Source organism: Schistocerca americana, chromosome 7, assembly GCF_021461395.2.
Source record: "Schistocerca americana isolate TAMUIC-IGC-003095 chromosome 7, iqSchAmer2.1, whole genome shotgun sequence".
Taxonomy (NCBI): Eukaryota; Metazoa; Arthropoda; class Insecta; order Orthoptera; family Acrididae; genus Schistocerca; species Schistocerca americana.
This window is the reverse complement of record NC_060125.1, coordinates 428,358,969-428,382,407: the sequence shown is the minus strand read 5'-3', so window position 1 is coordinate 428,382,407 and position 23,439 is coordinate 428,358,969. Positions and strand designations below refer to the sequence as shown.

Below are 23,439 nucleotides of genomic sequence, written 5' to 3'. Positions count from 1 at the left end.
ATTGCTAAGGTACCGTGCCATCTCTATAAGTTCCAAGTGGGGGTCTTTGAAACTATCGGTTGTAGAGCAACGATTTAGCTGTGGATTTGCTGGGAAGAATGCTTCCTCTGCTAAATACTCACGCTCCCACTAAGGGTGTGTCGCCTAGTGTCTAGATAAGGACGCGGATAGCACTGAACTTTCCGTGTGCCTTCTGCTTCCGCAAAGTCAAATATCTTCCACTACCGTGACACATGTGGCCAAGATGTTACGTGAAGAACGTAATTTCCCTATCCGGTTTAATTAGCACAGAGCCGGCAAGGAAAATATTTTATTGGTGGATTACAATTTTCCTTATCCACTGCTAGTGAGATAGTATTGTTCGCCAATTAAGAGAAATTATCCATGATTCCTGGATCACTGCAGCTACCTGACTTTACAACTGTAAGAAAATTCCTAATCAGACCCCTGGGTGAAAATTTGCACACTGCTGGGACAGCGTACTCTGTAACCCACTTCACTAGTAGTGAAAAGTTTTAGGCACAAGGCAATTTACAGCGTATTTCTAACTCATATTGGGCAGATTCCACATAGCAAATTAACAGGAAAACATGTACATTATAAACGCTCTAGAATGGGTTTTCGGTGGAGGTAGGCGCACTGAAGTGTGCTAAACTGCAACGTGCCATTCAACAACGAATTACTGCCTCAGAAAAAAAACTGGACTCCGTATTGAATACAGGGTGCTTATAATAAAATTTTCGCAACTTGAGCCAGTGTAGGCGGAAAACTATTTAACGTATGGTTACCTAACTTTATAGGAAATGTTCAGACTGTGCGCTACAGGGTTTTGCTTTGTTAGTAGTGTGCCATCGAGTTGCCGTTTGGCGGCAGTGCTCGTGCGGCGAAATAAGGTTGAAACACAAGCATCTGTTGCAGAGAGGCAATATGTTTCTGGACAAGGTGAGCAGAACTTTACTTGTAAAGCAGGTTTATCAAAATAACAGCAGTAGTGTTGCTGTTCTTCCCAAGTATCGACACATTACAGGAATACGGAGACATCCTCTTTCCGCACCGGGGTTGAAAACATGATGCTGAACTTCGAATTAACTGGCGATTAGGAAATTGTGTCTGGGAGAGGCCGACGGCCCGTTCTGCTACCAACTGTTGAACAAGTTACTGTTGCTTTTGTATCCTGATCGACACTGTGGAGTCTTGTGCCACAGGAATCAAGGGAGAGGATGATGTTTGGTGGCTGGTATCTTCTTTCTCCAAGACAACTGCACACATGAAGTAACAGAATTCATAATTTACATGAACAGGAAGCTACTTGTCTTTAACACGGTACAAGTCCCGCTATGCGATGAATGACAGACGCCAACCTGGAGTGCCAGTTGGTGCGTCAGTGACTGAGCCAGTGACTAAGAGACTGTGGTAGTGCTAGTGCTAGTGAACGAGACCCTCCGGTCAGCAGCGACGATCTAAATACTACATGAAGATGGTATCTGTTAATTCGGACATGTCTGACAGAACAGATACCATCTTCATATACATAAGGCTTACTGGCCAATGATCTTCTTCGGCGCGGATGTGCATTGCCCGAACTCTTACGGGAATCGGTAGACTGACTGCCGCGAGTAATGAGTGCAATGGGCAGGGGCACTACACATGTAGTGTGTGGGCAGCAAGTTGGGAATTTGGGTCTCACGGGGAGCGTGCCAGAGATACGTCCCTGCAGTCACACTATCCTCTATGTCCTCTGTGGCTCAGACGGATACAGGGTCTGCCGTGTAAGCAGGAGATCGCGGGTTCAAGTCCCAGGTGGGCAACACATTTCCAATTGTCCCCACTGATATTTATCAACGCCTGTAAGCAGCTAAAGGTTTGGATTTCATTGTTCTCTCGATCTAAATGCTTGCCGTGGAGAGGACGTTGGTGGTCTGTTGCTTGCGAGTCTATCTTTGGCCTGTCCTCTAATAGGCGAGCTTGATCCAGTGCCTACTATCGATATTCTCGCTACATCTTTACCGAACGGAGTGCTGGCGACAGCTTACACCAGCACAGTTGTCATGGCTTATAATGCTGTATGCAGTGTGCGATCTTCAAGTAGTGCACAACCTGTGTCGTGATAACTGAACATTCCGTGTTTCACAGTTCGAAATGTGCTGTGAACAGTTGTGAAATCGTATCTCTACTATGGTTTCAGGCTGTCGTGGATGCAGGTGGTCCCCACCTTGTGCAACGTTTGTAGCCTGGAATGTAAACGCGATATGCTGTTAACAAATGTTACCTTCTCGTGAGGAAAGTAAAAGATGTTTATTTCAATGATTTATTCGTTATTTCTCTTTCGCGTGCCCTTGTAAGTATTTACACATAATGTTACTGTTCTGTGATTACTCGTTTTTCATGGCGGCTCTCTTAAGTAGCGAAAGCTTACTTATAACCACCCTCTACATGTCTCCCTATTTATTTGTCTCCAAGGAGTCTGCTCGCGCCGTCCGCTGAGGCCGCGTGGTTCTAGGCGCTTCAGTCTGGAACCGCGCGCCTGCTTCGGTCGCAGGTTCGAATCCTGCCTCTGTAATGGATGTGTGTGATGTCCTTAGGTCAGTTGGGTTTAAGTAGTTCTAAGTCTAGGGGACTGATGACCATAGATGTTGAATCCGAAAGTGCTCAGAGCCATTTGAACCATTCTTTTGAATTTGCTCGCGGTGGGTTAGTGTACGTTAATAGAATATCATATCACAAGCACAGAAATTTCCATGTGCACAATAGCTGTAAATATTTACCTTTGTACTCAGATGCTTAAGCGAGGGCCCCAAAGCTATTCGCTATTTGAAAATTAGTGGCTTATTTTGATGAAATAACATTAATTAAAGACTTGCATTCACACACTTGCCATATTACGTATATATTTTGTAAAATAACAAACAGTCTAACATCATTTTACGTACATGCCAACATGATTCAGGTGCAGCCAGCTAAAAATCATAGACAGCCATAACACACATCATCTGGTTTTCATAACGCACAGCAATCTTCGTATTTTCTCCACGGCTGTTCCACTTAACGGGTAAAAATGTTAGGTATGCCATCGTTTATATGTTGAAATGCTCGCCGGCCTGTGTGGCCGTGCGGTTCTAAGCGCGTCAGTTTGGAACCGCGTGACCACTACGGTCGCAGGTTCGAATCCTGCCTCGGGCATGGATGTGTGTGATGTCCTTAGGTTAGTTAGGTATAAGTAGTTCTAAGTTCTAGGGGACTGATGACCTCAGTAGTTAAGTCCCATAGTGCTCAGAGCCATTTTTTTTTAAATGCTCTCTCGGCAACATTCTTGTTGGCTGAAGGGGACATACCAACATAGAAAAGGCACAGGCTGCAATTTTAAATGGCGTGCCTCAAAGATCGCAAGTCTTTTGATGCGGAATCAATATTTATAATTATTTGAAGTAGGTTTACAAGAAGATGACGTGGGTGACGTTCACAAATAAAGATAAGTAAATTTTCTCTAAAATTAAAATTTGGTAGAATAAAATGATGACGCATGGTATTCAGCTGCTTGATATTACAATTTGCGTGCGATTAACGACCGTGAAGTAATGGATGTTTTAATGTGGTTATATTGATTAATTCGTAGTTTTACTTGCGTTCTGTTGTCTATGCCGAGGTATATGTTGTGTCTGTTCGTCACTTTGATGCTGCAGTCACTTTCAATAAAGACACAAGAGAATTACAGATATTAGCATCTTCTGGGCTTTGATTTACATTAATGGTGCAAGTTGAAAATTAGTTCTAGACCGACTGTCGAACCCGGATCACCCGCTCACTAGGCAAATGCGCTGACCACTATGTCGTTTGGACACAGTGGTCCCTGCAACTATATGGTCTACCCTAGCACGCCTCCCATCACACAGAAATTCTCAATTTATATCACACACTACAGACATAGTGCCCCTGCTGATTAGCCTCATTACTCGCGGCATGTCGTGCAAAAGAACAGACACCATATATATATAATTAATGGGCTACAGATCTCTTTTCAGAAAACTGCGTTCTTCTGCACGAAATTAAACATACCAAATTTGAACACAAAATATGGCAAGATCAACAGAGTCACACACTTAGCCTAGGTGAAGTGCTCGAACCGACAGGAAAGGAGAATATTGCCCAGAACACTAGGTTATTGAAAAAGAAGAGAGCATTATGCAAAACACAGGGTATTTACAAGAAGAAACGTATGTCCACCTGCACCAAAATTTGTCACTACAACACTGTAATCAAACCTGAGGCGCTACACGCCAATGAGACACTGATGTTACACACAAAGGCCGCCGCGCGGGATTAGCCGAGCGGTCTCTGGCGCTGCAGTCATAGACTACGCGGCTGGTCCCGGTGGAGGTTCGAATCCTCCCTCGGGCATGGGTGTGTGTGTTTGTCCTTAGGGTAATTTAGGTTAAGTAGTGTGTAAGCTTAGGGACTGATGACCTTAGCAGTTAGGTCCCATAAGATTAAAAAAAAAGAAAACACACACACACAAAGGCCGACCTTGAGAACATTCTAACACAGGAAAGAAAAATAATTAGGAAAATTTTTGCACCAAAACACACGGATGTAGTATATAGGCTTCACTCCAGGGACACCACAGAGAAGTTTTCCAACATCGCAGCGGACATTATAAAAAGACGACCACAATTTTAGGGACACATCAGCAGACTCCAACAGAACAGACTCGTCAACAGAATCCTCAGGTACATCCAGGGATTCAAGACGACTACACTCTGGATGTCACGAGTTAAAACTGATCTGGAAAGACCTCAGACAGATTCAGCGGACGTCATGGACAAAGGCGTCTATAGACACAAGGTGAACAAGTGGGAAGTGATGTCAGAGAAAACAGCGCCTACAGCCCAAAGTCCAAAGTGGACTGTGGACTGAATGAAGGAAGAGAGCCCTTAATGAACGGATGAGGGACTACTGGAAGAACAGGAAGAACAAGTTGTCGTGAATGTTTCACGTGGTCTGATAAAAGGCCTGTAACGTGTGTAATAATAATAATAATAATAATAATAATAATTAATTGGGGCAATGATGGCCAATGATCCCTTCAGCGCAAATGCACACCAGGCTTGAACTCTTCCCAGAATATTTGAGATACCACGAGTAATGAGGCTAATTAGCTGGAGCACTACATCTGTAGTGTGTGGTATAAGTTGAGAAGTTGGGTCTGGTGGGAGGAGTGGTTGTGTAGTACAAGCAGGTGAAGTGACTACTGTGTCCGGATGGCGTAGCGCTAGCGCATCTGCCTCGCAAGCAGGCGCAGATTTTCAACTTGTTCCATCTACATAAATCAAAGCCTCCTGGTAGTTTATGTCTTTAATTCCCTTTTGTCTTGTACCCAGGTAGTTTGATATTATGTGTCACTCTGACGCTGCACCGCAAATTCTGAAGGTCATCACGTATCAGATGCGCTATATGATTTTGATAAAATAGTACCTTTCGAGGCCTGTTGTAACTAGGCCTACTCGTGTCTTCCAGTAATGTTAGCATCAGTTGGTTTGTATACAAAAGAAAGAAGTGGAAATTTTATTTCATTAATACACAATTATCAAAACAAATGAATGTATGTAGTGTGCCTGAATTCAAACAAATCAGAGTGCTACTTGTTGTCTTAATTATAAATTATGTCGAAATTTAACTGAAAAAGTTTATCTTATGTCTGAGGTAGCTTGCGAAGGTTCCACGTTAGTAACCATCATGAATACTGCCAATGCCAAATTTGTTTCTCAATTGTCTACTGGTGATAACGTACATTCGATCCAACTGAATGAGAACGACAAAGTCTGCCATTTAATAGCCAACACGTAAAATGACATACGGCTAACCAAACCTTAGAGAATGAGACAACAGCATTTCCATGGAAACCAGTCGGTTATTAACCTTTAACATGAAACCGACCTGTTTTGCGCGAAAGAGAGCAGATTTGTTGAATTTTCTTACAGTGCAACGCTACACCCGTCCAACGTGTAAGTCAGGGCCGGCCACAGAGTGCCAGACACCACGTGGGCCAGATGTGTTGGCCGCGAGCGGATCTCGGCTCAGCCTGCCTCGGCTTCGCTCGTTCCTACCCGGAAGCGCTCGCTAAAGTGCTACATTCCATTTAGTACTGCGGTGTGGTAGTTTTCAGTCGGTACACCTCTCTTCAGGTCGGCAGAATCGTGTTATCAGCGTTGTTTACTTTTCACTATTTCTTCACGATACGATGGACGTTCTAGAGGATGTCTGCACAAAACGAGGCACTCTGGCGATCTATCTTCACATTCCTCTATAATGAATTGGAATGACAGAAGAGAAGAATGGGAATTCTGAGTGTATATTATGCAGTCTGATAATCGACGTAAATGACTTTACAACACCATGCAGAAAGAATTTAAAGATTTAGTTGAAAATGAAAGAGCAACAAACTAAAACCATCACTGGTCGGGGTTTGTTGTTCTGTACATCACGAAACTAAATTTACAAGCGTGGAGTACATGACGATATTGGTCGAACTAACAGTAAAATTTATGAAGTCGCAGATGCAACAGCTTTCGATGGAATTAAACGAAAGAATATGGAGACATTTTACACTAAGATACTCGATACGATTTGAAACGAGACTCGTTCGAACAATCAACATGTTTCCAGTCATCAACAGTTCTATGTTCCTGTTGACTGGCCCAGGCGAGGCGTAATGCTTTGTGTTGCGCAGTCATCAAGGACACACGAGTAGACCTTCGGCTCCGAAAGGCCGTATCGGTGATGTTTTGTTGAATGGTTTGCACGCTGACGCTTGTTGATCGCCCAGCATTGAAATCTGCAGCAGTTTTCGGAAACGTTACACTTTCGTCACGTTGAATGATTCTCTTCAGTCGTCGTTGGTCCCGTTCTTGTAGGATCTTTCTCCAGCCGTAGTGATGTCGGGGATTTGATGTTTTACCGGATTCCTGTTATTCACGGTACACTCGTGAAATGGTCGTACGGGAAAATCTCCACTTCATCGCTGCCTCGGAGTTGATGTGTCCCATCTATCGTCAGCGACTGTAGCGCCACGTTCAAACTCGCTTAAATCTTGATAACCTGTCATTGTAGCAGTAATAACCCATCTAATAACTGCGTCAGGCACTTGTTGTCCTGAATAGGCGTTGCCTATCGGAACGCCGTATTCTGCTTGTTTGCATGTCTCTGTATTTGAATATGCATGCCTATACCAGTTTCTTTGGACTTTCAGTGTATATTATTGCAAAGTACGGTGGTTAAGTCATGGGGAACGTGGGACAATTTTTCGATCCGTTATTGTTGAATTCATGAAGGAAAATGGAATGCAAGATGGAACTTAGCACATACAGAATAAACCTCTCATCTTAAGTGGAGTTGATTGCAGACTGCGCGCAGTGAGCCACTGCAAGGTGTGAAACAATTTATTTCTGGTTTAGTTGGGATTCACAAGCAAAACAGCATTGTAGAAGCGACAAATTCTGTCAAAGCCAGTCCAGTTCCGTAAACTCACTGGCGATGAAGAAAATGCTAGGCTTGGAACATTAATTGTGGTCTTCATTGAATTACAAGCATAGTTTTCTAAAGGTTTTGAAGACAAATCTGATCCTACAATGGTTTTCCAGCTGTTTTCGAGACCGTTTGCCATTTCAGGTGAAGGCGCTCCTTTGAATGTGCCGTTGTATCTGACTGATCTGCAACGAATTTGTTTTAAAGATAAACCCTTTAACACTGAAATTGTCCAGGACATCTACACTGTTTACCTCAAGAAGAGTTCCCACGTCTCCATAACGAGGTCGCAAAAGTTCTTCAGCAATTTGATCGAAATTTGTTTGTGAAAGACCTTTTTTCCGTTATGAAACTAAATCAGTCACTATTACATGGCAACGTGAGTGCGATAATCTTTGAAATTTTTTGTGTCGCTCATGTGCCTAAAGTTTGTACCAGGCAAAATTTATATTATGTTCTCAGTGAGCCAAGAATAATTGAGCAATACTGAAAGTTCTTTTTGTGATCTATGTTGTTGACGAAAGTGAAATATAAAACCAAATCCTATGCAGTGCGACTGCATTGCCATTTAAGTACAGCACGTTCGGAGCTTTTCCCTCTCTCTCTCCGGCTCAGATAGCGTAGTGTGGCGGTGAGGGACGTGTGAAGCGAGGCTGAGCGCTATGGCACTCACGCTAGGGCAAGACCCGCGAGCTGAAATCTTTGGCTGCCCATGGTTTAAGTGGATGGAGATGGCACACTTTCCCGCCAGTAGTAAGTGCTGCCGACGGCGGAGAGGACGGGGGGAGGACGCCGTGACGCTGATTACAGTGCAGCCATTAGCGTAATGCAGAAATGGAGCGATTTATCTGACTACCGAATAGGCATGACCATTGGCTTTCGGGCCAAAGATAGAAGCATTTCCAAAACGGGTAAGTTTTTAAAATGTTATCTTGCCACCGTAGTTAATGTGTAACGTGAATGGCAGAATGGCGCTATCCGAAACCGGCAACGAGGGAATGTTTTCGTGGTGTTCTATGGGTAACGTCATTCTGGAAGGCACAGTGGATCAACGGTAGACTGCATCTATCCTTGGAGACCATATCCAACCATACTTGCAGTTTATTTTTCCTCGGCACGGCGGCATCCACCAGCAGAACAATGCAACATGTCACACTGCCCGTTGTGTATGTGCGTTGTTCTAAGAGCACCAGGATGAGTTTACCCTGCTCCCCTGGCCACAAAATTTCACGGATTTAAACCCAATCGATACCCTGTGAGACCACCACGATCGGGCTGATGTCGCCACGGATCCTCAACCGAGAAACTAGAGCAACTGGCCTCGATACCAGAGTCAGCGTGGCTCCACATCCCTGTCGGTATGTTCCACGACTCTCTTCCTGTAAGTCTCGCAGCGGGATGAGCTGTGAAAGGTGACCATTCATACTATTGACAAGTGGCCAAATTAATAGGGGTGGACAATGCATGTGATGAAAACGAGTTATGTTTCGTGTAAGAAGGAGGAACTTCTAATGGCACGTGTCAGAATGCGACAGCAGCAGCATTGTGCCCTATTGAAACTGCGAGTTGTACTTTCCCTATTTTGTTACTCGTATTCGTCGGTAGCGAGACTATCTTTCGAACATGGAACCGACGGGTTCAGGAGGACCAAATTTACGGCAGTGCATGATCCCAAAGGCCCCACGTACCTAGCGCCCGAAAGGGCAAAGAGACTGTACGCTCATCCAGTCGTTGTTACACCACCGCTTCAGAAATCTTGAGTCACGAAATGGGTTATTTCCAGCAAGACAAGTGTCCACACGAACGACGTCTTCTGTCAGCACAGCGGGCGCTGTTGTTGGTTCCCATGTCGGCAATAAGGGGCCGTGTGCACAATGGTGCACACACTTATAACACTGACACAGGAGTGGTACCAGCTCTTCTCTTCAGAAGAGTCCTGCTTCTGGATGCAGTATCACGATGGACGTATTCGTTTGTGAAGGCTCCGAGGAGACTTTCCAGATTTTTTCATCATTGTGTTACGGATCCAGGACCATAAGTAATGTTATGAGGTTCTACTGGGTACACAACTCTGTCACATCTGTTTCGCATAGCCGGCCGCTGTGAGGCCGAGCGGTTCTAGGCGCTTCAGTCCGGAACCACGCGGCTGCTGCTGTAGCCGGTTCGAATCCTGCCTCGGGTATGGATGTGGGTGATGTCCTTAGGTTAGTTAGGTTTAAGTAGTTCTAAGTGTACGGGACCGATGACATCAGACGTTAAGTCCCATAGTGCTAAGAGTCATTTCAAGTATTTGTTTCGCAAAGCCGGTAATTTGGTTAGCTTTCATTTCGGATGTGTCAAGGCTGTTGGCTGTGTGCAAGATAATGGAAGATTGCATGTTGTTCGTGATGTACCGAATTACTTCGTATAAGGGGGTGTTTGACTGTTTCCCTGACAAGCACGTAATTTCGACCTCTCACCCACTGAAAAAAATTAGTTTTGCGTTGCCGACAGACTGACACGTTACCACTTGCAGTTACAATGATTGATGAACTTTGGTCCAGAGTTTAATCAGAACGCAGAGCTGTGCCCTTATTACTGACACGACATCAGTTCGACGCGATGCTAAGCCAGGTTAGAGACTTTCTATTTACCTGAGATTACCGCTCTGTGTACTAAATTTGGCTGTGTGTATACTCTACAATCAACAACAAATTTTATCGTTCATTCTACCTACTGTGCTGTCCACACACAAAAAGTAAAATCTCGTTATTTGCTCTTCTGGGTGTTGCAAATTTAATGGCCAGCTTTTCGATTGCTAAAACACTCTGCTTACATACAAACAAAGTAGTGAGTTACAGATTTGTTCTTGCCGGTAATGTCGTTTCTGTCCGTTTTTGTTTTGTTGGTTTCAGCTATAACATGACCTAATAGCATCTCCGCCGACTTTCAGATGGTGGATACCTGAACGACACCGAGAAGCTACAGACTTTCAACGACAACTTCGAACTGGCCGTTGCACCTTTGGTGCATCTCCAAACTGAAGAGGAACGCATCAACGCCACGTGGAAGTTGCACGACTTCTATTTCGGTCAAGGAGACATCACATTCGACGATGCCCAGAGCTTCGTCAATGTGAGTTTGCTATAAAATATCACCATCAAGGACAGTTGCGACACTGCTACTACTGTTTGTTGAGGGTTTTTATCGGCGCTGATCGGTATCATTTTTTCATTTGTGTAGGAACTCTACACATACAGGGAGCGAAAGGCTATTTACAATTTGTACAGAAACCAGATGGCAGTTATAAGAGTCGAGGGACATGAAAGGGAAGCAGTGGTTGGGAAGGGAGTGAGACAGGGCTGCAGCCTCCCCCCGATGTTATTCAATCTGTATATTGAGCAGGCAGTAAAGGAAATAAAAGAAATATTCGGAGTACGTATTAAAATCCGTGGAGAAGAAGTAAAAACTTTGAAGTTCGCCGATGACATTGTAATTCTGTCAGAGACAGCAAAGGATTTGGAAGAGTAGCTGGACGGAATGGATAGTGTCTTGAAAGGAGGATATAAGATGAACATCAACAAAAGCAAAACGACGATAGCGGAATGTAGTCGAATTAAGTCGGGTGATGCTGAGGAAATTAGATTAGGAAATGAGACACTTAAAGTAGTAAAGAAGTTTTGCTATTTGGGGAGCAAAATAACTGATGATGGTCGAAGTAGAGAGGACGTAAAATGTAGACTGGCAATGGCAAGGAAAGCGTTTCTGAAGAAGAGAAATTTGTTAACATCGAGTACAGATAAAAGTGTCAGGAAGTCGTTTCTGAAAGTATTTGTATGGAGTGTAGCTATGTATGGAAGTGAAACGTGGACGATAAATAGTTTAGACAAGAAGAGAATAGAAGCTTTCGAAATGTGGTGCTACAGAAGAATGTTGAAGATTAGATGGGTAGATCACATGACTAATGAGGAGGTATTGAATAGGATTGGGGAGAAGAGACGTTTGTGGCACAAGTTTACTAGAGGAAGGGATCGGTTGGTACGGCATGTTATGAGGCATCAAGGGATCACCAATTTAATATTGGAGGGTAACTTGGAGGGTAAAATTCGTAGAGGGAGACCAAGAGATGAATACACTAAACAGATTCAGAAGGATGTACGTTGCAGTAGGTACTGGGAGATGAAGAACCTTGCACAGGATAGAGTAGCATGGAGAGCTGCATCAAACCAGTCTCAGGACTGAAGACCACAACAACAACAACAACAGGAACTTTACAACATTCAGATTTACTTTCGTGCCTAATTATGTTATTACATCATTCTTCCTGATGTTTTCTCCCCTCCTTGTTGGCTTTTTATATCAAGATGCGTAGTAACATTCTCATTATAAAATATGTAAACATAAAAATCACAACACATTACCTTGCTTACTTAGGTGCAGGAAAGCAATTTCCATTCAAAAGAGCCTCCAGTAGTCCTGGAATGGATACACACAAGCCCTGTATAGTTTTCAAGGAAATATTACACCATTCGTCCTGCAAAGTGGCGGCAAATTCAGGTAACGATGATGGAGCTGGATAGCGATCGCGCACCCTTCTCTCCAAAGTAGACCACAAAGGCTCAGTCCTGAGCGATGCAAGTTGTGTGAGCACGGACCCTATCATCTTGGAACACGGCATCACTCTTACGGAAAGAATATTGTACCATGGAATAGACCCGATCAGCCAAAATGGTCACGTAGTCCTTGGCACTAATGCGACCCTGAACAGTAATCACGGGGCCAATGAGTATGGCTGCCGAAATCATCACCTAACCCCCGCCATCGGATCAAAGGATATTCTTCCGTTGCTCCACAGTCCAGATTTTATGGCTTCGGCACCACGTTTTCGAACGACAGGCATTTGAAAGAAGGATGTGAAGTTACGGAATTCCAACTTTCCTTGCAATTTCCAGCTAATGGAACTCCCTTCCTGTTGTAACTATTCAGGCTTTCCTGGCGAGATCTTAACATGTGGAATAATCGGGTCTACTGCAGGATGTTTGTGTCGCTCTGGCACAGTATTTCGGCCAAGTAACTCGTTGCCTTCTGCAGGTGCTACCGTATTGGAGGATCTTGTCCAGTATTTATGCCCAGAGGGCGCTGGGCACTCTGTTTGCCGTCAGCGCCCGCCTGGCGCTGCTAGTCTCTTCCCCGGTGCTCCCTCGGACGTCCGCGCCCCACTTGGTCGCCATCTGTGGCAGCTCTCTGAGGCCCGTCCTGCGTCGGGCGCTCTGTTGGCGCGGACGGCAAACAGAGCGCCCAGCGCCCTCTTGGCATAAATACTGGACAAGACCCTCCCTTCGTGTTGGTTTGGCGCTGACAGGATTTGCGAATGCGACATCCACATCTGCAGTGTCTTTTGCAGCTGTCGTCGTCTTATTTTCCGTTGGAATTTGCTTCAGTGACCGCTCATCACGATCACTCAACATAAACTTTTCTCGGGCGTTGTATCATAGCGGATGTCGCTTTTCTGCTTTCCCTGTATTCGGTATGTAGCTTCGATACGCTCCCTCTTCAAACACCACACGCTTCGGCTAGCTTGGTTAGGGAACCACACACCATAGGAGCACCAAAAATTTTCCGACTTCGGAATCAGTTAGCTATATACTCACGACCACACAGAACACTGTCCTGGTCAGAAAGACACTTCCAATGTGTTGAGGACATTGCACAGGCTCCATTCATGGTCAATACAACAGTGCTACTTGCAGGATTCGCTAGCAGCTGCGTTTGTGTTCAAGCATACATTTCTGACAGTGTTTCCATATTTTTGGCCACACCGTATACACTGAAACTGTATTTTTGTTCGTACTGTATATTCTAGAGAAGGAAATTCAGAAGCATAGCTGAATTTAAATGTCTCAGTTTTGAGACAGAGTGATCACTGTCGCAAACAAAATGGGCTATACTTACATATATTAAGCTACTGAGTCTGTGACTCCCTGCCTAGTGAAAGCCGTTATTTCACACCTGGCCCTAATTTCTTCTCCAGCTACTCCAGTGCTTCCCAAAACAGTTGAAGGCAAATGTTAGCTTCGTTGTTTAAGCAAGACTAGAACGACCTTCCCTCACCTAGTCAGAGCGTGTGCTTTCTGATCCCCCAGGCTTCAACAGTTGCTGTTCCTTACTACACGATCCAGTCACATGAACGTAACCATCACCTACGTTCGACGTCAACGTGCATTGACCACTCACAGATGGTAAACGGCAATACTAGCAATGGTATATGAAACGAGTCGGGAGAATGTGGTGGAAAGCAGTGAAGTCTTTGTCGTAATACGGAAACGGAGAGATTTATCTGAGATACAAAATCGTGTGGTCATTGTCTTTCGAGTCACGGATGGAAACATTTCCGAAACGGCTAAATCTGTAAACTGTTTGCGTGCCACCGTGGCTAACGTATATCGTGCATCGCGCCGAGGCAACTGCAGTGCAACACGCACAATAGATGACAGGGGTGAACGATGGCTGCAGAGATGTGCAAGAACGAAGAAAAGGCCAACTGTTGAGCAACTGACGGCCTACATGAACCAAGGGGCAACCAGCACTGACTCCTCAACGGCCGCACAACAGACGTTGCTGCGTAGCAGGCGTCTGTTTCATGTACCCATGCTGACTGTTGTCCATCGGCGACAAACGCATCTACGAGCAGGACAGTACGTAAACTGGACATCCACTGAGTAACGCCAGGTGGCCTTTTCAGATGAATAACGTTTTATACTTCATCGTGTAGATGGCCATTGGCGTGTACGCGTGAAACGTCCGAAAGCAAACACCCCGCAAGAGTTACTATCTCGACACGATGACATCTACCAGCAGAACAATGCAGCGTGCTACACAGCTCGCAGCGTAAGTGCGTGGTTCTAAGAGCGCCTGCTTGAGTTTACCAACTTCCTGGCCGCCGAACTGCCCGGATTTAAACCCTATCAAGGATCTGCGGGACAATCTCGAATGGGCTGTTCGCGATATGGATTCTCGGTCAAGAAACCTTGTGCAGCCCGCTATAGCACTGGAGTTGGCATGGATCCAAATCCCTGTCGGTACCTTCCAGAACTTCACTGACTTTCTTTCACGTCTCGCAGAGTTCCGAGCTGAAAATCGTGGTTACTCAAGTTTTTGACGGGTGTTCACATTAATGTGGCAGGAGAATGTATAAATGACTACGCAGGGTATATTTTCCTAACTCCTCCATGATTACTCTGTAGATTCCCTTTGTGCAGTGGGCACTGACCCAGTGCCCTGGTGTTGTTGCAGCTGGTGACGGACCTCTCGTTCTCAGAGCCGACAGACTCGCTGGTGCGGTACGTGTCGCAGCTCTCGGACCAGCCCGTCTACTATTACGAGTTCGATTACCGCGGCGAGGTGCTCGGCAACACTACCTACGGTAAGCCGCTTATTCATTACACTACCAGCACATTATGGCTTCACACAAGGGAGCAGAGATTCCCACTTTCCGCTGACTTCTTTGTTTATTGAAGGAGACTCTTTGAGGTTTGCAGCTTATAGTAAGGGAACAAAGTGGTGTCATTGTATAAGCGAAAGAAAGCGAATACACACTAGACCATGACGTAATTAAATAAGGTATTTCAGTAACACATAGATCCTCCATTCAAGCCTTTTGCACTGTCTACGTCCTGGCTCTAGAGACTACTTTCGCCGGTGGCATCACTTTACAATTTAGAGAAACGTCAAACTTCACTAATTCTGCAAGACATTTTGAAAGCTGATCCTTAGTATTGATAAAGAGAATTTTTCATGTTCCTTCTAATGGAAAAGCTGCTTATAAACTGTTCCTTTTTTCTGCCCATCGGAAATATTTTTACCTAGAGCTAGATATGCGAAATGCCAAGGTATAGGGAGTGTGGGATCACGTGCTGTATGTATAACCTGTAGTACAGCTGTTTTTTACGCGTGCTGTTGAATGTCTACCAGTTTTTCTTTTGTAAGTGGGAAGAGAACACCTAGTGATACAATCTCAGAGTAGCAAACTAGCCAACAGACTAGAGATAGAGAGAACTTGCTATGCTCCTGCAAATCTTCTGAGAAAAACGATATAAATTACGATAAATGGTTGCTGGAAAGACTAACGTTCAGCCTTACACAAGTATGAATTTTTTCACTTGACAGTGCTCTGTGCATAATGCTGAAGAAAATAAACCTGAAAACCTTGCATCCTGCAAATAAAATACACTGTCGTGGTGGAAAGAAAAAAAATCTCAATGACTGAGTGAAAAATTTTAAAAATGTTTGGTCCAAGTAAACCTTAGACTGTGTTAAGCGTGTGTAATGTCTCTTGCAGCGGTCTCTCCGCGATATTTTCAGAAATTTTATAAATTATATAACTCACTACATATCTCGAAATATCTCTTCTTATCTTACCCATTCCTAAACTTTAATATACGAGGATTATCAATGCAAAGTAGTTTCAAGCCCTATTATTCCTTGGAGCGTCCATTTACTCCATGGAATAGCTTCTCTGCTATCTATGTTTTCTCTTATCAAAAAGAATGAAGGAGATCTTGCCGATTAGCCGTGAAAGAAGAAGGATGTATATGTATGTATTGTTGAGCTAGTCGTCATCTTAATGAGATTCCGTATGAGAAGGAATTTAATACATGAACTAAACTAAAGTAAGCGTGTTCGCGTATTATTTAACTGATTATTATTGACAGTGTTTGCTTACTACGCTGTGTTGCACGGGATCAGTGGGGAACGTCTGATTTACACTGGACGAACCTGCCGTTTTGTATGCTCAAGATATCCAGTTTATTACTTCAAATAAATAGGCTAACACGGTCATACCAGGAGATCTCCGGTCTTCCCCATGTGATCACCGAAAGTTAATAATTATTACAAATGTTTTCAGGAGATCGATTGACAATTTTCGTCTCACCGAGACTTCGAAATTGGTTCACTGCCTTATGGAATTTAAGTTAAGCTCAATTTAATCAGGATAGAACAGTATTGAACTGCGTGAATGTGATAAGCCTGCTTTGTGAATGAAAATTCCATTAATATAGGCATGTTTTTACTATACTGATCAGTGAAGCTAAATCAGGGCGGTGTGAGAGAGGTTTTTTAAATTTTGGATCCCACAAAAAAAAATATTAAACGTGGACGGATGTTTAGTCGACAACGTATTTTCTGCTTTATGATTACCCCCGTAATATAGTGAACAGAATCCATTCGAATTTATTTTGAACGTAATCATTCAAAATATGTCACAATCAAACATCTAAATATTTTTGAGTGGAATGTTTGAAGCACGCTATGGGAAGCAATAATAAACAAGTAAGGGTAGGTGACTGTATCTAACTATGAACACATCAAGAAAATGAAAAAGGATAGCTTTCCTACTGATGCTTTGATAAAGGAGGAACTCTAACAACTGTAACACAGGTTGAACATGAAATCAGAAATGAAAAGAGTGGTCAGGACCCAGATACTGTCATATCGAACTGCTTGGAAGTTCTACCAATATGGTAATAAGGCTACTAGTACAGCTACTTTCCTTCACAATTTAAAGACTTGAGATTTGCTGAAGATTTACGACTAAGAACAGTACTCAATAAAAACCTTTGTCGGAAGGTAGTGTGGTTGTTGTTACGGTTTGCAATCGCGCAAAATTACGCTAATATTTCACCAGTGTTTCCTAGTGAAGTGTTCTTGCCCCACCGCTCCCACGTCAACCCAGGTGTCCTCGCTATAAACGTATGCCAATCAAGCTATGTCTGACTCGCAATCTGACCGTTAATTGTTGTTTTACAACCCGGTAATCAGAGTATCAGGCTTTAATAGCACAGTTTGGCGCCAGTACAGTTCTGTTCCATCAGGACAATTAGGAGTGATACGCGTTCCTCCAGCAGACTCTACCTATTGCTTGAATGCGACGAACAGAAGCTCCATCTGTATACTATTACGTTTCAGCGACATCATCTATGACAATAGTACAGTCCTAAGCTGTAGCTATTTCCAGATATTAAGATCATGCGAGATGTGTTGTAACTATCGTAGAAACAATGCAGTGCTTATTAAATGATCTTTTGGATAGGGTGGATAGCAATGTGCGGCTGTTTGCTGATGATTCTGTGGTGTACGGGAAGGTGTCGTTGAGTGACAGTAGGAGGATACAAGATGACTTGGACAGGATTTGTGATTGGTGTAAGGAATGGCAGCTGACTCTAAATATAGATAAATGTAAATTAATGCAGATGAATAGGAAAAAGAATCCTGTAATGTTTGAATACTCCATTAGTAGTGTAGCGCTTGACAAAGTCACGTCGATTAAATATTTGGGCGTAACATTGCAGAGCGATATGAAGTGGGATAAGCATGTAATGGCAGTTGTGGGGAAGGCGGATAGTCGTCTTCGGTTCATTGGTAGAATTTTGGGAAGATGTAGTTCATCTGTAAAGGAGACCGCTTATAAAATACTAATACGACCTATTCTTGAGTACTGCTCGGGCGTTTGGGATCCCTATCAGAACGGATTGAGGGAGGACATAGAAGCAATTCAGAGGCGGGCTGCTATATTTGTTACTGGTAGGTTTGATCATCACGCGAGTGTCACGGAAATGCTTCAGGAACTCGGGTGGGAGTCTCTAGAGGAAAGGAGGCGTTCTTTTCGTTAATCGCTACTGAGGAAATTTAGAGAACCAGCATTTGACGCTGACTGCAGTACAATTTTACTACCGCCAACTTATATTTCACGGAAAGACCACAAAGATAAGATAAGAGAGATTAGGGCTCGTACAGAGTGATATAGGCAGTCATTTTTCCCTCGTTCTGTTTGGGAGTGGAACAGGGAGAGAAGATGCTAGTTGTGGTACGAGGTACGCTCCGCCACGCACCGTATGGTGGATTGCGGAGTATGTATGTAGATGTAGTTGTAAGGGGAAGCACCAGGAAATGACTCATAAATGATATCTTGAGTGACGTCCTCCGTAGTAATGACGTGCTGGAAATCATAGCCACGTTACATTATCACGTCCGTAATGATGAAACTATCAGTGGTCAACACGGTGGATACAGTCCGAGGATGATATTTGTAGCTCAAGACATAGATCGCTCTTAATGATAGACCAACTGGCTGGCGTTTGATCTGTTCCATGCTACAAGAAACCACACACACACACACACACACACACACACACACACACACACACCGACAAGGACACAGGCAGTGACATCAGAAAATAATAATTAATAATAAAAAACCACCAATTTACAGTGTGATAAAGTGGGGACAACGTAGTCCCTAATTAAAAATTGTTCCAATGTCACTCTGGCTGAACTTTAGAGATATCTGTTAAAGTGGAGCACTGAAAATTAGTACATCGCTCGATAAGTAAAGCGTCATATTTTTGACAATACCTTTAATGAGCGACAAATTGACAGTCCTGTCATACAAATGTCCGAAGCTAACAATTTGTAGAAATGTAATATGGAGCCAAACCTTTGCTCACTTGGACATGAAGGAAATGCCAGACTGTAATTTATATCAACCAGCCCCTCCCCTTTTTTAAAGTCCCTAACGTATCTACTAGATCACGGAATCAAACATTCCAGGCTCTGATCGGTAGTCGTCCAGTTCTGTTTGTACCAATGACGACATCCTCCTGTGCAGTCCCCGCTCGGAGATCTGAATGGAAGTCTATCTCACCTCCAGAATATTTTACCTAAGTGGATGCCATCTTCACTAAAAATATACTAGAGTTAAATGCCACCATAAAAAGTGATGCTGTAATTACCCATTGCTTTAAGCATTCTCAGTATCAGCACGGCATGGCTACGTTAGCTAATGTCACGTGGCCAGGTCAGTCACTCATACAAGCTGTTGGTCCTGCAACTTCTGAAAAGTCTACTGCCCCTCATAAGGAAAAGAGCGTTAGTCTGATACCCTTCTAATGTAATAAATTTGGAGCCATAACTCTTCAGCATACCCTCTTATTTTTATTCTATATTTTTACGGAAAATTTTACCATCATCACAGTGTCACTTGTAAACGCCAAAATGCCATAACAAGATTGCCGTGATATACATATGATGAATTAATAACATATCAATAAAAAGTAGCAAAAACTTGGAAATTTTTTTGTAATATGTTGTTCTTCGACCTAATACATGCTGCGTGCTCATATGATAGAGAACTTTTGCGTTTAACACCTACTCTTGTGAAAGTTCCTGGCAAATTAAAACTGTGTGCCCGACCGAGACTCGAACTCGGGACCTTTGCCTTTCGCCGGCAAGTGCTCTATCATCTGAGCTACCGAAGCACGACTCACGCCCGGTACTCACAGCTTTACTTCTGCCAGTATCTCGTCTCCTACCTTCCAAACTTTACAGAAGCTCTCCTGCGAACCTTGCAGAACTAGCACTCCTGAAAGAAAGGATATAGCGGAGACATGGCTTAGCCACAGCCTGGGGGATGTTTCCAGAATGAGATTTTCACTCTGCAGCGGAGTGTGCGCTGATATGAAACTTCCTGGCAGATTAAAACTGTGTGCCCGACCGAGACTCGAACTCGGGATCTTTGCCTTTCGCGGGCAGGTGCTCTAGCATCCGATCTACCGAAGCACGACTCACGCCCGCTACTCACAGCTTTACTTCTGCCAGAGTGAAAATCTCATTCTGGAAATATCCCCCAGGCTGTGGCTAAGCCATGTCTCCGCTATATCCTTTCTTTCAGGAGTGCTAGTTCTGCAAGGATCGCAGGAGAGCTTCTGTAAAGTTTGGAAGGTAGGAGACGAGATACTGGCAGAAGTAAAGCTGTGAGTACCGGGCGTTAGTCGTGCTTCGGTGGCTCAGATGGTAGAGCACTTGCCGGCGAAAGGCAAAGGTCCCGAGTTCTAATCTAGGTCGGGCACACAGTTTTAATGTGCCAGGAAGTTTCATATCAGCGCACACTCCGCTGCAGAGTGAAAATCTCATTCTGGAAACACCTACTCTTATGTCATGATGTTTAGACGTTTCCACCACTACTCCCGTCGAGGACCTTCTGCTCACTTCCTCCAAATATTTGTAGCACAACGTGAAAGATTCTAATTTGCGCTTTTACTCAGACTCGTTCATGACTTATACCAAGTTCCTGACATTGTTAGTGCATGTTCTACATGCTTCACAAAATTTATCTCAAATCTCACAAAATACAGAAAGCATAAACAGGCACACGATTAATTTAAATTTTTACCTATGAGATGTATTTGACTTAATCAATCACAAAAAATAGTAAACGCATTTAGATATCCGATAAAAAATATATATATTAGCGATAACGATGTTGTACAGTCACAAGGTCTGCCACCATTCTGGAACGTAATCCTCCCACAGGACACCTCAGCTGGGCGCGGAGGTTCGACCAGAAGGCTGGGGCACAGTTTGTCATTCAGGTACTGTAGGGTCTCGCTGCTCCTAGTTTTGTCAGGCAACAGTTGGGAAAGTACTGACGGCATTGGTATGCGCAACAGCTCGTCTCTATGGGCCATCGGGTGGTTTTCCGAGGTCAGGCACAACGAAAAGTTCACGTTGGCTCCAAGCAGCCCACCACAAATAGATGGACGAACCGAACAGCAGCCAAAGTCAGGCCGAGATGAGTCTTCCTCAACTACCATATGTGCCGTTGTTGTTCCTCAGTGCAGCGCTTAAGATGATGTTAGCAGCTGTTATTTCGCGTAAAATCAAATGAACTGATATAACTTCTGGACGAACTTAACTCCCCCTACTTTCATTCATTATTTTATATGTAAAACTTTTTTCTTTCTCCTTTATCGTATTACCTGAACAGAACCAGATAAGACTAAGGAAGCAGAGACTAGCACACTGTAGGTGTACAACAAAGCGTAGGTCTCTAGGCAGGGATATGCTGAATGAAACGCGTATGGCTCCCCAGAGATCTATGCTTAATGCCTTCCATGACTAAGAGAGCCTAACGTTATTGAAAGCTCTTTCAGAGAACCTAGATAACTTCCGCTCGTATGTAAAAGCCGCAGTCGTACTAAGATTAGTGTTCAAACACTCACGAACGAGATGAAGTCTGAAATTGAGACTAGAAAAACAAGAACTGAAACGCTGGAGTCTGTTTTCAGATGTTCCTTTACAAATAAAATGTCCGGAGCCTTGCCCCAGTTTAATTATTACAACACTGCAAAGATGAATTCTATAGATATTACGTCACTGGTGTTGGAAAAGAAGTTCCACGAGCCGAAAGAATACTTATTACATTATATAACAAATTTTCCGCTATGTTAGCCTCTCTCTTAAGCATGAAATACCTCAGATACCTCGAACAAAAATCGTATGCAGGCAGTACATGTCACATCCGTCTACAGGAGCGGTAGCAAAAATGACCCGCGGAACTATTGTTCAGCATCCGTGAATTTCATTTGTTGTAGAAACTTAGAAGAAATGCTCAGCTGGACCGTAGTTTGGTATCTAGAACAGAATCACCTCCTCCATGGCAGCCAGCATGGATTCCGAAAGCAAGCGAAATTTGTGACTAGACTAAGTTTGTTGGTAGAGAGGACGCAGCATGTTATATTCGATGTAGAATCATCGACAGATATTGAAGTAACTTCGGGTGTACCCGAGGGAAGTGAGGTTGGACTATTGTGGTTCATGTTGTATTTTAATGCCTCTGCAGATGATGTAAATGTTAACATCAGAGTTTTCGCAGATGACGGAATTATCTATAATGCACTACTGTCTGTGCATAATTATTCAGTTTGGTCTTGATAAGATTTCAGAGTAATGCAAGGATTGAACACTTGCGCGAAACGTTCAGGAATTATTTAATATTGCGTTCCTCCAAAAAAAAAAAGCATTGTAATGAGTAGAGTATCAATGAGTCACAAGCGGAGTCGGTCAACTCATACATATATCGGGGTATATCATTTCGTAAGATTATAACATGGAATGATAACATAGGCTGAGTCATGGGTAAACACAATATCGTTTATTGGTAGAATACTGGGGAAATGCAATCGGTCTACAAAGGAGATTGCTCAAGTGTGTGGGACGCAAACCAAATAGGACTAACAGGGGAAACTGAACGTACACAGCGAAGGGCAGAACGAATGGTCACAGATGTGTTTCCCACCTGCGAGAGTGTGACAGGGATACAAATGAAACTGAACTGGTATACACTTGAAGACAGAAACAAACTATCCCGAGGAGGCCTGCTTAATCGTTCAAAGTTTTAAGAATCAGCTTCAAATGATAAACTTAACGTAGAGCTCGCGAGGACAAAATCAGAGATATTACAGTGCGCACACGGCTATTTAAACAATCATTCTTGCAGCGCTGCGTACATACATGGACCGGAAAGAAGATAGAACGGGAATAAGACCTAATACCATGTACGATAGAACGTTCCTTCCTCCAGGCACTCTGCAGTGATTTCGACTGTAGATGTAGATGTAAGTAAACAAGGAAAACCACAAACATCATGGTAAGTAAATAAGCTTTTACCGCATAAATCGAACTCATTGCTTAAAACGCTTCTCTTATCCAGTAGAGACACGTATTTGTTTCATGACAGGCACAAAACAGCACCGGGTAAGAGCTGGAGATACAGATCGAGACTCATAAATCATGGTTTAAATAATTTACTACTTGATAGCTGTCAATGTGCAAAACTATTTCTTCACCGTACGCTGCGTCATAGCTCTGTAGCTGCACGAAGTTTGCACTAGACCAATTAGCAAGTCCATTGCCTCAATTATACGCGCAACAGAACTTGTAAAAATACTCACGCTCTAAATGATGTATGTTCTAAGATACAGATTTGTGTGGTATCGATATTCTAAGCTGTACCCAGATGTCTAACTAACCTTCTGATATTTGTCCTCTTACTTTCCACATTCGAATGATATTTTATACTTCGTGTTTCACGAAAATAAAATTGTT

At 43.5% G+C, this 23,439-nt stretch overlaps 1 protein-coding gene across 1 annotated transcript in view; it reads left to right on the top strand.

The window, feature by feature from the left end:
- Positions 1 to 23,439, top strand: part of LOC124622984 (venom carboxylesterase-6-like) — a 53,617-nt gene that overhangs the window by 20,142 nt on the left and 10,036 nt on the right. Inside the window, exons 5-6 of the mRNA XM_047148773.1 lie at positions 10,451 to 10,632; positions 14,791 to 14,920. Coding sequence (XP_047004729.1) covers positions 10,451 to 10,632; positions 14,791 to 14,920 — 312 coding nt within the window. The remainder of the gene's footprint in view (positions 1 to 10,450; positions 10,633 to 14,790; positions 14,921 to 23,439) is intronic.